The sequence below is a fragment of the Emydura macquarii genome, unplaced genomic scaffold, assembly GCF_026122565.2.
Source record: "Emydura macquarii macquarii isolate MOO-44397 ecotype Brisbane River unplaced genomic scaffold, CSIRO-AGI_Emac_v2 contig_3042, whole genome shotgun sequence".
NCBI classification, from domain to species: Eukaryota; Metazoa; Chordata; order Testudines; family Chelidae; genus Emydura; species Emydura macquarii.
In genome coordinates this window covers 619,502-636,580 of record NW_027133179.1, presented here as the reverse complement: position 1 = coordinate 636,580, position 17,079 = coordinate 619,502, and the positions used below count along the sequence as shown (strand labels likewise).

General features: G+C 46.7%; 1 protein-coding gene across 1 annotated transcript; it reads left to right on the top strand.

The window, feature by feature from the left end:
• The first annotated feature begins 219 nt into the window (after positions 1-219).
• On the top strand, positions 220-15,967 carry LOC137141305 (C-signal-like). Its single transcript, XM_067530143.1, has 6 exons — positions 220-432; positions 2,767-2,818; positions 5,115-5,302; positions 6,405-6,563; positions 10,677-10,787; positions 15,755-15,967. Exons 1-6 carry the CDS (start codon positions 286-288, stop codon positions 15,866-15,868), a joined length of 771 nt encoding a protein of 256 aa, XP_067386244.1. The 5' UTR covers positions 220-285; the 3' UTR covers positions 15,869-15,967.
• Positions 15,968-17,079: the final 1,112 nt, after the last annotated feature.

Sequence of the window (17,079 nt, the reverse complement as noted above, 5' to 3'; positions counted from 1 at the left end):
CCAGCATGCCTATGACCGGGGAAACTCCTCTGTGTTTCTTTTGGGGAGAAAGTAAATCTGGAGATTTGCAGTCATCCATTGAAACAAATGGGATTAAAGATGAAGAGGAAAGAAGCCTGAACAGGATGCTGAACTATGGCCATCGCCCCAGGCTTTATCTGGATATGATTGTTGGGATTAGGCAGGTGCAGAACAGGCAGATCTGCTCACACAGGATGACTCAGCACATAGCTGATCTATAAAGAGTGCTAGCAAGTGGGTGGAGGTGGCAGCAGCTAAGTGAAGATGGCAGGGCTGAACGCTCACAGCGTGCTGGTGACTGGGTCCAATCGGGGAATCGGCCTGGGATTGGTTAAACATTTCCTGGGGAAGCCAGACCCACCGGAATGGATCTTTGGGGCCTGCCGGGATCCAGAGGGAACACGAGCACAGGTGAGAAACTCTGAATGAGGCCTTGTTTGTACTGTTCCTGCCCCCTGCGTAGTTGCTCTGGTGTAAACCCCTAATATAGACAGGCAAAGCTGCAATTTGCACCAGTGCACTATACCCTGGTTTCCAGCTGTACTGCGGCACATCATGGCTTTACCTGTCTACACTAGGGATTTGTACCAGTGCAGGACACCAGCCCCTGATGCAGACAGGACCTTACCTACCCCAAGTGTCCCCTACAAACCCAAAGGCTCTCTGCCAGTTTCTTCACTAAGAATTGAGACTTGCTCTCCTTATCCTTGTGAGTCATCCCATTGATATCAGTGAAACTACTCACCTGAGTAAGGGGTGCTGGACGTGGCCCTGAATGCTCAGTTGAAGAATCCTTGTTCATCCTGGGATACAAGGGATGTGAACTAGTGTGAGAGCATATTTCTGAGGACCTTACTCCAGACGAGGGCAGATCAAAAATGTTGTCACATAACTGATTTTTGACAGAAAATTGGTGTTTCAACAAGATGAATTTTTTTTGCAAAACATGTCTGCTAACTGCATAACATTTTGACTTACTGTCAACAAAAATTGTCCCGAAACTGATAAGTTGTTGGGTTTTGATCCAAGGTCAAACTATTTCAGCTGAAACCCAAAATATTTCAACTGCTGCAGTCCCTCATCAGAGCTGTAGTACGGTCTACTCGTCCCTATTCTCCTCTATAGGCTGGTTCTCCAGCTAGACTCTACCTCCCGTGATACACAACGGTCAGGGACTCCCATGATGCACCACAGTCTCTGTTCTCGGGAGGGGAGCTGTATTGGTGCACTTAGTGGCTTTATCTGTCTTGGTGAGGGTGCACCAGGCAGTCTGACCAAGGACCCTCATCCATGGAGGAGTAAGAAATGAGGAGAAATGGGAGTAAGAAACACTCAAACAACAACTCCCCTGAAGCAGCACAGCGCCTTTTCTGAACTGAACTATTTCCACTTTCAATTTTTTGGCAACAAGTCAACATTTCTCATGGGGGGGGGAGCCCATTATCTAAGCATCTCTCCTTCAGACTAATTGCCCATTGATCGCAATGGCAGCTTTGCAAGAATAAAGGCTGCAAGATTAGGCCCTAAAAGTTAATGCAAGTAACAGAAACGTTCTTGTTCTGCACGTGTCCTCACACATAGCTGCTGGGGGGCTGATAATGGCGATGGACCTGCTCAGAGGGGAGAATCGAACGCTGTTGGCCCACTCAAATCAAGGGAAAGACTCCACATCACGCGCTGCATCCTTGACCATCTGCTGCCAATAATGGCCCTGATCCCCAGTCAATCTGCCATGGGAAAGCATGGAGGGCCAGACTGTGGCCAGCCCCTACTCCCTCTTCCCCCAGCTCATGCTTCTGGCATAGGGGCTGGATTCATTTGCACTCCTCGCACTTCTGTGTGGGGCTTGTGGTGCAGGGTGAGGGAGGGGGCAGGACTATGGGCCTAAATCCTTTCCCTGATCAGCTAGCAGAGGTGGTCAGCTGCAGAGGGCAGTTCACCCTGTGTGAGGCAAAATATTTCCCAGAGCTTCCAGGAGGGAAATGTGGCTCCAACCTATCCTCAATGCAGGCATGTGCCTTAAAGGCAGAGCTGGGCCCTGAGCAAGGACAGCAGTGGTTTAGCTCAGTGTCACTCGAGATATGTCACATTAGCCTTATCAGACTCACTGCAAGCAAGCTGCGTGGAGGGGAAGCATGGGGCAGCGGTTAGGGTGCAAGCCTGGGGTTCCTGGAAGTTCCTGTTCTGCCAAAGACTTCCTTTGTGACCTCAAGTCAGGCACTCAGGCTATGTCTACGCAGGAGCTGCTGGTGTAATTTCCAGTGTGGGTAGAAGCAGAAGTGTAGTCACCCTGGAGCCAGCAGTGGGCTAGGCTAGCTGAGCCAAGTACCTGCCTTGGATTTCGGACAGGACTGTATAGGAGTGCAGCTAGCCTGTCCCGTGGTTACACTTCTACTTCTCGTGTACTAGCTCAGTCAGCACTAGCGTGGGGTTGTCTACTCAAGCTGCAAACTATACCTCCAGCTCCTGTGTAGACAACACCCTGAGTCTCTCTGTGCCTCAGTTCCCCCTCCATGTAATGGAGGTGATAGCACCTCCCTACTGCACAGGTTACTTCCACAAATAGCTCAGTTGCCCCCACAAAATCAGGTTGTTTTATATCCTGAGAAACCAGAAGGTGGCAAATTTCTGATCTCATTTATATCACTTTGAGCAGTATAGCTGCAAATGAAGCGTGAGCTCTTCAATAACCCAGCCTTTCGACTTATATGTCTAACAAATTTTAAAAAATCTTTCTATTTCCAGGAAATTAAGAATCTTGCTGCAAAACATCCAAACCTTGTGCTGGTGCCGCTGGGTATGTCATTTTTGCATAATCTCCCACTATGAACAATCTTCCAGACATCTGATGTTTTCCACTTCTGGTTCCTATCATTTGTATTGAAATTTCTGGTCCCTCTGCAGTTTCTATGCTCCTCTCCTCATCTGGAAATAATGTGCAACACTTATTCCAGCCAAATGACTAGGAAGCTTATTTATCCCTTGCAAGTCACCATGGAGACCGGCCCATCAGAAATGGCGCCGATCCCAAATTCCTTTTTAAAACAACTGTTATCTGCACATTTTTATACTGAGAAGAAGTTTGGGCTTTTGGGTTGTCTCAGGCCAAGAGCGAAACTTTGGGGCTGTGTTCAGGGTAAATTCCTAATAGAGTTTTGTTTATTTGGCTTATCCATTTGCCTGGGTGCCTCGTAGCTGCAGGTTCACTTGCCCATAAGGTCACAATGACCATTAGTGACCATTTCCCCACTTCAGCAAGGCTTTCATGAATCCAGTAAAGCTTGTAAAGCCCCCAGATTACAGGCTTCAACACAGCATCTGTGTCACAGATCCGGCTGAGCTCTCCTCACACAGACTTTGCACAGGGTTCTATCATGCAGTTGTTCTTTACTTAATCACGTGAGAAATACACAGAGCCATACACAAATAATTAACCCCACATGCATTACCCCTCACTCTAGCACACCTTTCCCTGGGGAGTCCTTGGGCGACCATCTGTGTTCAGGTGGACAGGGTCCCAAGCACTTCCCACCTCACATATCTCCTGCAGCAGCTTCCATTATCTTAAACTGATGAAAAATGGTCAAGGAGAAAGAGCAAATATAGCAGCTTCTACCTTGTTATATCCTTCCAGTCTCCTCTGTCAGGTGATCACAGAGTCCTACTAGGTGCCTTCATTGCAATGGGACCTCTCCTTGCTCAATCAATTCCCCAGTCTTTCGTGTACAGCAACTACATTTCAGTGGTCGGGCACTTTATGTGTACAACCCTCTTTTGTTGTGCCTTTGCCCCCAGCTTTTGGAATTTCAGTCCAACAGGGCAGTAACCGGACAACAAAGAAGGTAAAGAACCCCACATCTAAAATGGAGTCTGCAGTCTGTTAAAGATAGATACAGAGACTTCATAATTATACACAGAATTCATACATTGGACAGACATTCCTAAATCCAGAAGTGCCAACCTCAGGGGATCAAGAGTCATGAGTTAAATCTCCCCAAACTTATGAGCTTGGCCCCAAAAAAATCATGAGATTTTCTTTTTAAAAAATAAAAATATGACATGGTGGGGGTTTTGCTCTGTCTTTGCACTTCACTTGCCCCTGAAAGTCTGTGTGCACACATGGGTGTGCGTGTGCATGTGAAAATTAGTCTCGCCTATTCTTCCAAATTTGTTGGGATTTTGGCCCATGGTCCCACCCCTCACATCTCCCAGTCTCCTGCCACCCCAGTCTACCACCAGTTCAATCCCCCAGCCTTCTGGGGTTCTTTACCCCCCTTCCAGGCCAAGAGGCTACAGCAGGGTCCCTCCACCCCCTTTCCAGGCTGGAGGCTAGTTCCAAGGGCCCTTCACCCCCCACTATCCCTTCTCAAGAGGCTGCTATGGGGGCAGGGAGAGGAGCTGATGCATCGCCCTGACCCCGTTGCTCACAAGAGGGGATGGAGGAGGGATGGAGGCTCCACCCTGACCCCATTGCTCACAGGAGTGGGGGGAGGGAGGAGCAAAGTTGCACTGAGCTGCTGGGCTCTCTTCTCTGTCCTGCTCCCTTCCCTCCTGGGAGAATGGCGAGCAGAGGGGAGAGACTCTGCCAGCTTCAGCAGGGCTGAGCTTCGTGGCAGGGATGGAGCTTCTCACATCGTCGCCAGACGATCTCCAGCACTCTCCAAAATCCCTCACCTGTGAACAAATTGCACTAGTTGGCAGTACTGCAAATTGTGACAACCTGACACCCTCCATTCATCTAGACCCAGCCGACACAGGGGTGCCATAGACATGCAAGGACAGTCGCTGTGCACCCGTCCTCCCCCGCTAGACCCAGCGCAAAATATTGATTCTGTGCCATGGAGTGTCTATTACAAGTGGAGTTCAAACACCAGTCACTACACCCTGAGGGCACCTTTAAGGGTGAAAGATCTATGTTTAGAATTAACTCCTTCACTTCGTAGATGGGAACTGAGAGGCCCATGGAGGTTAAGTGACTTACATAAGGCTACACAAGTTGTGGCAGAGTCAAGAAGAGAACCCAGCTCTCCTGAGGCCCAGGTGACCACAGGACCATTCTGTCTCTCTAAAGCACCATGTTATCTTGTTTTTAGAAGTTACTGATGCAGCAAGCATCAAGGCAGCTGCAAAAAAAGTTGGGGAGCATCTGAAAGGATCTGGATTGAATCTGTTAATCAATAATGCAGGCATAGGCAGCCACACTACGTTGGACTCTGCAAATCCCGAAGACATGCTAACTGTGTATAACACAAACCTGATTGGGCCCATGTTAGTGACGCAGGTAAGAATTCACCTACCACTGGGCGCTAAGGTCCTGGAGTTACACAGACATAAAACTGGAGTGAATCACACCAAAATATTGTTTTTTATTTCAGTTTTTATGGGATTTTCTTTACACCAGAAAACTAGCTGAAACACCTCTAGGCTTTTCCCATTCTATGGTACTCATCTGGCCCCCCATCACTATAGTATCAGAGCACCTCACTCTAATAGATTCATCCTCATGCCCTCCTCTGAGGCAAGGAAGCATTAGTGGGAGAGGCAATTCTTCCTAGTGGCTAGCGCAGTGGACTGGGTCTTGGAAGTCTGGGTTCTGTTCCTGGCTGTGCCACTAGCCTGCTGGGTGACCTTGCACAAGTCATATCAAAGCTCAGTGCCTCAGTTTCCCAATGCTGATAATGATGATGACCTTCTCTGTAAAGGGCTTTAAGAGCTAGTGCTAGATAAGAGCTGGTTACTGCTAATAAAAGAAGTTCCAGGTGTTTCCAAATAAGCTTTCACAGTTACCATAGGAATTAAGTTTAGGAAACTACAGTCCAGTGATTAATATCACATACTGGGAGCCAAGAGATCTGGCTCCTATTCATGAATGTGCTATCAACTCATGCTGAGACCCTTGGCAAAGCCCCTCCCTTCTCTTTGCCCCAGCTTTCTCATCTATAAAATGGGGACAATAGTTAGGGTGACCATACGTCCTGTTTTGGCCAGGTCAGTCCCTTTTTTAAGCCCTGTCTCGGCTATCCCCACTTTTTTTGGCAAAACTGGGCATTTGTCCCATTTCCTCTTGCCAATTGATCATCATTTGTCAAAAGCAAACCAGACAAATGCCCAGTTTTGCCAAAAAAGTGGATGTGACCCCCAATGGGACACAGAGGAATGTGCAGGGGGATGAGCTGCGATGGCTCAGGGCCAGGTGGCCTGAGGCCCCAAGAGGGTGGGCGGCAGAGGTGGCTTGGGCTGGCTTGGCCTTGCAGGGGTGGCATCTTTGACGTAACTTGTATTACATTGAACTCTGGTTTTCCTCCCCTATAAAATGCTCACTAGAGATTACTATCCTCAGCATGGTTCTTTCCCCTAATGTGACACTGTTTGCCTCTCCCCAGGCGTTCCTGCCCTTGCTGAAGAAAGCTGCCCAGGCAAGCAAGCAGAAAGGGATGAGCTGCAGCAAGGCGGCTGTCATTAACATTTCCAGTACATTAGGGTCAATTCAGAAAGTGCCTGAAATGTTCTTTCTACAAATGATTGCCTACCGCTGCAGTAAGGTATGGGCCATTGTGGACTACACCTTGGAGATACTGAATGAAATCCTAGTGGGCCAGATTTCCTCCTGGATCCCTCTTGTGCTGCATTGGTGGGGCAAAGGGGCCAGAAAGCAGAGAGATCTTTGCCAGTGGGAATCCCCTGCTAATGGAGAACTGGCATAGCCTGCTCCTATCTGCCTTCATGATAGGGATCATGGCCAGAGACAACTGCACTCTGGGTATTCTCAGCTGTCAAGGTCGCCCTTAGGGGCCAGAGCTAGTCAGTGTACTCTGTACCTTTAATCTTTTAAATCAGTGGCTTCTCAGCTTTTTTGGACTGCCCCGCTCCCCTTACCAGGTCCATGCCCCCAGGGGCCGAAGCTGCAGCTGGGGCCAGGAGCGTGGCCATGGCTGGGGGCCAGGTCCAGGAGTGTGGCTGGAGCCCGGGGCCAGAAGCATGCCAGGGGCTGGTTGGGGGCCACAGCTGGGGCTGTGGCCACGGCCAGGAGTGGGCCCACAGCCAGGGTAAGGAGTGCGGCTGGGATTGGGACCACAGCCAGGAGCCCAGAGCACAGCTGGGAAAGGGAGTGGGGCTGGGATCTGGAGGCCAAGGCTGGGACAGAGCAGTGCTCTTTCCCTGACCCACATAGAGTCTAGCCCAGGCTCTGCCATGCTCCCCTGAACATTCTTCTGCACCCCCATAGAGGGGCATGCCCCACAGTTTGGGGACCACTTTTCTCATCTGATACTGCTGTTTGGACATCCCCCACTACTATGTCATCAACTTGGCTGGAGAGAGGCCTCCATCAATCCCCATTGCCATGCTGCTCTATGACTCCCCCAGCAGGAGACTTTGGGGTATCATCTTGCACCCATACCTTACCCGCATACTCTGTCTGGACAACAAAAGCCCCCAAACTGCCTGCAAACTGCTCCCCGCCCGGCAAGTCATGCCCTGTCATGCCTTATCTGATACCCACAGGCCAGTTACATTGCGAATTCTTCTTCAAGGAATGTCCCTGTGGGTGCTGCAGTTCAGGTGATTGTACGTCCTGCATCTTTGACTGGAGAATTTCAGCAGCAGTGCCTGTGTGGGCTGTATCTGCACTGTCCCCTTCGCACGCCGCCCTCTGCGCCGCATCCAGCACGTGTGACCCAACTCCCCTCGGTTCCTTCTCAACCATTCTCAGCCTGAGACAGAGCTGCCAGCAGTGTGGAAACCATTCACCTTTTTAGTGTACAAAATACTTGCTTAGAGTAGTTGTAGTATAATAGCTAGATTTATTTATCTTTTTCTTAAACGCTCATGCCAGGAAGGACAGAGACTGCCTCTCAAACTTCTCCTTATGGAGAAGTCTCTGCGAGTGGTAACCAATCTCATCCAGCAGACCCCCTTTGGACAATGATCTCCAGAGACTTCACCCTCTTCACAGAGGAAAGCTCATTCCTCCAAAAAGACAACAAGGAAAAGAGCAACAAATTCTCCTCCTAAAAAGCCACCAAAATCATAGAATCATAGAATCATAGAATATTAGAGTTGGAAGGGACCTCAGGAGGTCATCTAGTCCAACCCCCTGCTCAAAGCAGGACTAACCTCAGCTATATCATCCCAACCAGGGCTTTGTCAAGCCTCAGCTTAAAAACCTGTAAGGATGGAGATTCCACCACCTCCCTAGGTAACCCATTCCAATGCTTCACCACCCTCCTAGTAAAAAACTTTTTCCTAATGTCCAACCTAGACCTCCCCCTGCAACTTGAGACCGTTGCTCAAGTTGCAGGGGGGGAGGTCTAGGTTGGACATTAGAAAGGGTCTCCGGCCTGTTCTCTATCCTTGGGACTGATCGCACCGCGGTTGAGTACGTACAAGGCACTGAGACCCTCCGGCACCTCCTGCACCATGGCATCTGCCCACCCCAAACAAGCAGGCTCAGAGTTGAAAGGCAAACAAAAACCTATTTCCCCCATCATGGTACTGATGAACTGCCTAAAGATGCAGCACCGAGACCCTCGCCACAGGCTATGGCATCACCACCTGCTCCATGCTATACGTCAACATGTTCTAATAGCATATTCAACATTTCATAACTTCACATACAATCCGACAAGATATTAATGTTCAGCAGGTCAAAACAAGGCATACCTTATACAGAACATAACATAATTACATAACATTAGTGAATATGGGGTGTTGTTCTCAAACAGTGTGTCGGACTCTCTTATACACTCTCCTCTCGATCCCTATGTTATCGAAGATGATACACAAAATACATACCAACAAGGCCACGGTCCTATTGATAATCCCTGTATGGCCCAGACCCATTTGGCACTCTTACCTATTGGGGATGGCAATATGTGCACCATGCAATTTCTCACTTCTGCCAGACCTTCTATCACAGGACGCTGGACAGGTCTCTCCAGGTTTGGGTGGTGAACTTCACCTGAAAGCATGGCTCCTACATGGTTCCACCATGGCAAACTAGCCAGTTCGAAGAGGTTAAGGATATATTACTAAGCAGTAGAAGATCAACCATGCGCAATACTTACCTTCAGAAATGGAAGAATTCCACATTTGGCGACAGAACAAACAAATTAGTGCCTTTTCCACACCCTACCTTTGGTATTGATCTATATCTCGGGACTAAAGACATCTGGACTCGCCATTAGTTTGATCAAAATACATCTTGCAGCTATTACTGCCTTTCATTACAAGATTAAAGGGACATCGATATTTGCCCATCTGATCACCAAATGTTTCCTTACGGGCATCCAGAATGTTTACCCCGAAGTATGTGTACTTACTCTGCCTTGGGATTTGAACTTAGTGCCATGCTGCCTCTCTGGACCCCCATTTGAACCCTTAGCAACATGTTCTCTGACACACCTACTGAAGACAGCAGTATTTTTGTGACTATAGAATCAGCCCGTTGAATGAGCGAGTGAGGGGCCCTCATGGCACTCCAACTTACACCATCTTTTTTAAGGACAAGGTCACTCTAAGACCTCATCCAAAATGTATACCTAATGTATCTTCCTCCTTACACATAAATCAACCAATCCATCTTCCCTCATTCCTCCCCAAACCACACAGGACTCAGTATTACATACTCTAGATGTCAGGCACACACTAGTGTTCTATCTTGGTAGAACTGAACCTTTTGGAAAATCTCTGAGACTATTCATTTCCAATATGGAACATTCTAAAGCTTTCCACCATCTCTGCACAAAGATTATCCAAATGGATCTCTGGATGCATCCACCTCTGCTGTCAACAAAAGAACCTCTAATCCCCCATCAAGGATCAGAACTCACTCTACCAGATCCTTTTCAACTTCAGTAGCCTTTCTAAACAACAACCCGATCACAGACATATGTAAGGACGCCACCCGGGCTTCTGCACATACATTTACAAAACACTATGCAATTGAGCGGAGCTCAAGATTGGACATATTCCTAGGTCTAACAGTGCTACCCTCTCTTATGCAGGCAACTCCAAAGCCTCTGCCATCCAATGTGGAGCAATGCACTACAGTTACTGAAGCAGATAACCAACAGGGACTGTCCTCAAAGAAGAAAAATGTACTCACCCTGTGCAGTAACTGACCTTCTTTGAGATGGGCGTCCCTGTGGGTGCTCCACTACTCGCCCTCCTCCCCTCTGTTTCAGAGTTCAGTTTTTGGACTCTATGTAGAGAAAGAACTTGGGAGGCTGGGGAAGGGGCAGGTCATGCACGCTGGATGAAGTGCTGACGGCAGTGCGTGTATGTGTGACCCGAATGGGAACTGCTGCTGAAATTCTCTGATCAAAGGAGCAGGGACGAACCATCACCTGAAGCTGAGCAGCCACAGGGACACCCATCTTGAAGAACCTCAGTTACTGCACAGGGTGAGTAATCTTCTCTTTCTGACCACGAGTGCTCACCACCCATGGTAATGTGAACAGAAAGGAGCCTGGTTTCAGCTGTGAATCCAGTGCTTTATAGGAGTCCACAGATGCTGGGCACAGCCTAAGCCAAACTGTGTTTCCCCTCCTACCACTCCCATCTGTCAGTGCCTTGGGATCTGGGTTTTATTTCCACTAGGGGAGATCCCCTTTCCCCATGCGCTGCTGTCTCTGCTGATGGTGTCTCGCTTGCAGGCTGCTCTGAACATGCTCACCAAGTGCCAGTCCTTGGGTTACAAAGAAGATGGGATTCTGTGTGCTGCCCTCTGTCCTGGCTGGGTGAAAACAGACGCAACTGGTGACGAGGTAAATGGACTGGGTCCTGTTAGATTGAGGGTTTGGGAAGGGAGCCCTACTGGCTGCCCTGAGCACTGAAGTTCTATCTATAGAAAGGCAGAGCATTGGCAGCAGCCACGAAGCATGGCTGTACTGACCCTACTTCTGTTCTCATGTCCCAGCATGGCAAACATGCTCCACCCTGCAGCTGCTGGGGCCATCTCTAGAGAGCTCCCAACCCCATACTGGTTAGGACAGTGGGCTTTGGGGATGTGAACATCTGCAGCCAGATCCTCAGCTAGTGTAAACTGATGTAGCTTCATTGAAGTCAGCAGAGGTACCGTGATTTGCATCAGCTGAGCATTTAGCCCCTTGTCTACTAGGAACTAGCCTGAAGCCACAAACCTGTTTCACATAGATCATGAGTAGTCTAGACTAACAAGGCTATGTTTGACCTTTTAAGGATTCTCATTATAGGCCATACAGAAATCCAACTAGAAACGCTCTCATCTTAAGTATAAAACCAGTGCAGTCACAGGAAACACAAGTCTGCTTCCAGCATGTGTAGACATACTCACATTAACTTTAATCTAGCTAGCATGGGGTAGAATTGTAGTGAAGACACTACAACACTAACATCTTCACTGTTATTGTTACAGATGCTGGCAAGATTAAAACTAGAACAGGTCTGCCCACCTGCACTAATTACACCTTCATTTGCAGTGTACACATACCCTCGCTTTAGAGACAGAACTGTGCAGAAGAGCAGTGTGAGAGCTCGTAGGCCAGAGACTGCTGGTTTTACAGATGGTGAGATGAGAATGGCTGCTTTGCTCACTACATTCTTTAGGATCTTCTTTCCTTTCCTAAAGAGAAGCTCAACATTTTGCTAGGGAAACCCCCGTGAGTGCTTCCTGATTCTTCACCACACAGAGAAGCAATTTTTATTTATTTGTTAAGTTAAATTTCTCTCTGAAACATTTCCCCTGCCTTGAGCCTTCCTCTTTGTTTTTCATACTGTAAGACTCAAGTTGTTAGAAAGTTATTACTGAGGGGCAGCGTGGGAGGAAACTAGATATTTTGCCCTAACATTTTGAGTAAACAGCTCATGGTTGGGTGGTAGGGTCATGCCAGCAAAGGTAGAATTTAGCCAATCAGCAACACATTGGTTTTCTTGTTTAGTGCTGTCTTGAGAGCTCCCTGGGTCATTAATGTTGATTTTCAATAAGCCTTGGAACACCAGGAGACTGGAAGAAAGCTAATGTTGTGACAGTAATTGAAAAGGTAAATGGGATAGGCCTGTCAGTCTGATATTGATCCAGGTTAAGATAATGAACTGCCTGATACAGGACTCCGTTAATAAAGAATTAAAGGAGGATAATAAAATTAATGCCAAGTAACATGTTTTTATGGAAAATAGATCCCAACTAATTTGATATTTTTTATGAGATTACAAGAAAGATGGATAAAGGTAATAGTGTTGATATCATATATTTAGACTTCTGTAGGACATTTGACTTGGTAGTGCACAAGATTTTAATTACAAAACTGGAATGATATACAATTAACATGGCACACATTACATGAATTAAAATCTGGCTAATTGATAGGTCTCAAAATCTAATAGTAAATGGGGAGACCTTATCAAATGGGTGTGTTTCTAGTGAGATCCCACGGGTATCTGTTCTTAGCCCTACACTATTTAACATTTTTATTAGTGACCTAGAGGAAAACATAAAATCATAAGTGATAAATTTTGCAGAAAACCACTGAAGCTAAGGGAGTGGAAAATAACAAAGAGGACAGGTCGCTGATATGGAGCGATCTGCATCACTTGGTAAACTGGGTGCAAGCAAACAATATGCCTTTTAATAGGGCTAATGTAAATGTATACATCTAGGAACAAAGAATGTAGGCCATACTTTCAGGATGGAGGACTCTAACCTGGGAAACAGTTACTCTAAAAACAATTTGGGAGTCATGGTGGATAGTCAGCTGAACAGAAGTTCCTAGTATTACTCTGTGGCCAAAAGAACTAATGTGATTTTGGGATGCATAAACAGGGGAACCTCAGGTAGGAGTAGAGAGGTTATTTTAGCTCTGTATTTGGCAATCGTGTGACCACTGCTAGAATACAGTGTCCAGTTCTGGAGTTCACAATTCAGGAAAGATGTTGATAAATGGGAGAGGGGTCAGAGAAGAGCCACGAGATTGATTAAAGGATTAGAAAACCTGCCTTATAGCGATAGACTCAAGGAGCTCCATCTATTTAGTTTAACAAAGAGAAGGTTAAAGGGTGACTTGATCACAGTCTTTAAGTACCTACATGGGATGTAACGGGGTTCTCTCACCACAGGGTCTGGGGATCAGCTCTCATTCAGTCTAGCGTCCATCGCTCACTGGCCCTACGGCCCCTTTTGTTCTGTTCTCCCTTTGTGAGCTCTCAGCCCCCCAGCCAGGTGACTATAGCTTTCCCCTTCTGGTGTAAAGATGTCTTGCCAGACCAACTGATCAAATGCTGCCTTGACCAGTCCTATACCACTTCCCAATGACTGGGAGGAGAACCAGGGCCCACTTACTACTCCAGGCTCCAGCTCAGAAACCCTACAATCAGCAGTCAATGTCTGCTCCATCTCCTCCCTTGTTGCCATTTCCCTGGGCCTCTCCCTACTCTGCCCTCTGCAGGCTTTTTTCTCCACTAGGGTCAGGATTCCAGGGCTTCTGCCCCCACACTAAGTTTCCTCCTTCTCACCTCACTAGCCCCAGAGAGGGATTGCAGCCCCTTCTGCTCTCACTGCCTTGATTTATACAAGCACCCTGCCTACTCCAGGGCCCAAGCATAATTTGTTCAGGCTCAGTACAAACTTGTAACACGGGCCCCCTCCCACACACATACCACAATCCCTCATCCCATACATACAATCTCATGAGCCATGAAAAAGGTTTGAATTCTGAAATTACTGTTACATATTCTATATTTCTGAAAAATGCCCCCCCTTCGCTATTTTTATTTAACATAACACCCAGCCTGAGACTCCAACAAGTTTGCTAACTATTTTGTAACCTTTTGGTCATTATAAAGATATATCCTGTCAATGTCTTGATTTTTTTTATTCTAATGGACCAATGTGACTGCAAACATTTTATAATTAGGCCAATTCATTTTAAAGCTTTATTTTTCTGGCCTTTTTCATTGCAAAATAACGAATTAGCCCCTCAAAGTCCAGTTCTCTTGCACGTTCACACTCAATAGACAAGATGGCTAGGTGGCTTAACCATTCTTGCTCCATTGTAGAACACCTGCAGTTTTGGATGAGTGCTAGCTTGCTGAAACATCTTTCAGCTTCTGCCACAGTCACTGGCAGTGTGAAAAAAATCCGAAGGGCTCTGCACACTTCACTTTGAGCAGCAATAGGCACTTCATTGAAAATTAGCTGTTTTTTGTAAATCTCATTTAATAAGATAAGCCTGGATCTTTGAAAAGACAAGAATCAGGTAGTATAGCACTACTCTCTCCTGCTTCTTGTAAACCTTCTGAATGGTGCTAATGGTGATACTACCTGACTATCTTCAAACATTAGATTGGAGTTACCTGATGCATGTTCTGGCAGCTTTTCTTTGTCATCAATTGCCAGTGCCACAGACACAGTCTCTATATTGAAATCACTTGCATCTTGATGTTGTTCATCTGCTTCCCTAGTTAGTATATTGCCTGACTGCAGAAAGGCCGTGTCTGATTTGAAAAACTGGAGGATAGCCTGGTGTCCTTTAGCTTCTTTTAGTTCCCTTTCTTTTACCTCCTTATGTTTCTGGCTGCCTGATTTGTATTTATAGCCACCGCCAGACATAGCAGTATGGAGGGTGTGTGACTGTGAGTGAATTAGACACTTACTCATATATAGTTTGGGCCTGCAAATCCCACCAGAAGAAGCAACAGCACTGGCTCCCACCCTCTTATGGTGCTTTGCTTTGCCCCTCCCACCAGCTGTCCCCTCCCTCCTGCCTATGCACAAGGAACTCTGCAACTGGTAGTTCTTGATCTTGATGTGATAGACCATGTCACAGAGAGGAGCACAAATCTCTCTGTCTCTCAGTCTCAAACTACAAGTCCTAGTTTAACTGCATAAGCACACACTCTTTATTCTAGGGACGGGCCTGGGCTGGGCCAGCATGTCCAGCAACTCCCTGTTCAGAATATTGCTTGAGACTGCTCTAACACTGCTTCTGATTGGTGCTAGCAAAACTCACAAGATCTGGATGATACATAGAGACAGCGAAATAAGTTTCTATAAATATCCTCAGGCAGTGAGAGTGATTAACCATTGGAACAATGTACCAAGTGTTGCGGTGGATTCTCCATCACTGACAATTTTTAACTCAAGATTAGCTGGTTTTTAAAAAAAAAAAAAAAAAAAAAAAAAAAAAAAAAAAAAAAAAAAAAAAAAAGATTTGCTCGAGGATTGTTTTGAGGAAGTTCTCTGGCCTGTGCTACACAGGAGGTCAGGTGAGAGGATCACAGTCATCCCTTCTGGCCTGGGCATCTCTCAGTCTATGAATGCGCTGACTTTCCTGTCTCCACACTCCACAAGGAAATCCAGATGAGGAAAAACAAAGAGCAGTTCATTCATGAAAACAGCTTTAGCCAGTGAAATGATCACGTTACAGAGAGTGCATTTAACTCAGTGGCCAGACTGCTTTAAATGGGAGTTGGACTGGCTTGTGCTCAGCTCATTCTGCAGAGCCAAGGCACTGCACGGGGGATTTTAGTCCCTTCTGCTGCAGCAAAGGGCATCAGAGCAAGTGACTTCAGCAGCCTGAATGGAAACATGACTCCCCCGTCTCCTAAGCCCACATGTAAGAGCTGGGTAGGGGATAAAGCATGGCCCTGTGTGGACAGCAGCAGCACTGTCTTTCTAACTTGGCTTGGGCAGCTGCCGTCCCATGACTATTCTTCACTTTAGAGACAAGTGGTTTTATCTTGTCCTTTAATTTTGCAGGCGCCGCTGACTGTGGATCAGAGCGTCAGAGGGATATTGCAGATGCTGACCACGCTCTCGGAGACACACACTGGGACCCTTGTAAACTGGGAAGGAAACACTGTTCCTTGGTGAGGGAGGCAGCGGCACACAACGCCTGGTAGGAGCATTTCACCGAGTCATCAGCATGGGTGGAGCATCCCTTGTGTGCATCATTAATAAAGTTGAATTTGAACCATATCTCAGTGCTTCTCTGCAAAGAAACAACCATTAGAGCCTGTGTCAAAATGGAATTAAATGATCCTTGGATGTATAAATGGGGAAATAGGGAGGTGATTTTACTTCTTTATACGACATTTGTGAGACCGACACTGGAATTCTGCATCCAGTTCTGATGTTCACAAAGGTTGTTGAATAAATGGAAGGTACAGAAAAGGGGCACAAAAATGATTTGATGGCTTGAGAAAATGCCTTACAGTGAGCGACTTAAGGAGCTCTATCTCTTTAGCTTATCAGAAAGATCAAGAGGTGATTTGATTATGGTGTATAAATACCTAGATGGGGAGAAAAAATACTGGGGAATAAAGAGTTCTTTAATCTAGTGGAAAAAGGAGAACAAGAACAAAGACTTGAAATTAAAGCCAGACAATTTCAAACGGTAAATAAGGGACTATATTTTAACAGTCAAGATGATTAAACAATGGAAAAACTACCAAGAGAAGTGGTCCTGACTGCCCTTGTATTGTATACTTTAGCCAAAAACAAATTACTGCTCAATACAGTAATAACTGGATGAAATTCTCTGGCCTATGTTATGCAGGAGTTCAGATGAGATCGTCTGAAGGTCCCAGCTGGCCTGAATATCTGTGAATCCATGAATATACAACTACTGTCATGTCACCTAAAAAGCACAGATTTCAAGCTGAGCTGGGCAAGATATCTGCTTTGAACCTGACACCCTCTCAGGCTTCACTTTGGGATTGAAGTGTCGGCTCTGATTAAGTTCTTCAACAGCTTGTAGATGTGGGCTAAGATTATTTAAATGGCTGCATCCTGCCAACACTGGACAGACTCCATCCATCCTCCTCCCATGACTGCCTCCTGCAGCCCCATGAATCCTAGATTCAGAGAGTAAGGTCAGAAGGGATTATTATGATCCTCTAGTCCGACCTCCTGCAGAACCCAGGCTGTAGAATTTCATCTGGTAATTTGAACATTGAATCCGACAACTTGTAGTTGAACAAGTGCAAAGTCCAGGGTCTCCCACCCAAAAAAGCAAATCAGGATCCCAACAAAGGCAGTCAGGACCAACGGTCAGAGCAGGGACAAACCTGAGGCTGGGAGTG

Excerpts from the sequence above, each read along its gene's own strand:
- LOC137141305 (XM_067530143.1), top strand. The coding sequence starts at position 286 with ATGGCAGGGCTGAACGCTCACAGCGTGCTGGTGACTGGGTCCAATCGG. Across the intron at positions 433-2,766 it reads CAGAGGGAACACGAGCACAG|GAAATTAAGAATCTTGCTGC; the intron begins GTGAGAAACTCT and ends TTCTATTTCCAG. Across the intron at positions 5,303-6,404 it reads GGCCCATGTTAGTGACGCAG|GCGTTCCTGCCCTTGCTGAA; the intron begins GTAAGAATTCAC and ends GCCTCTCCCCAG.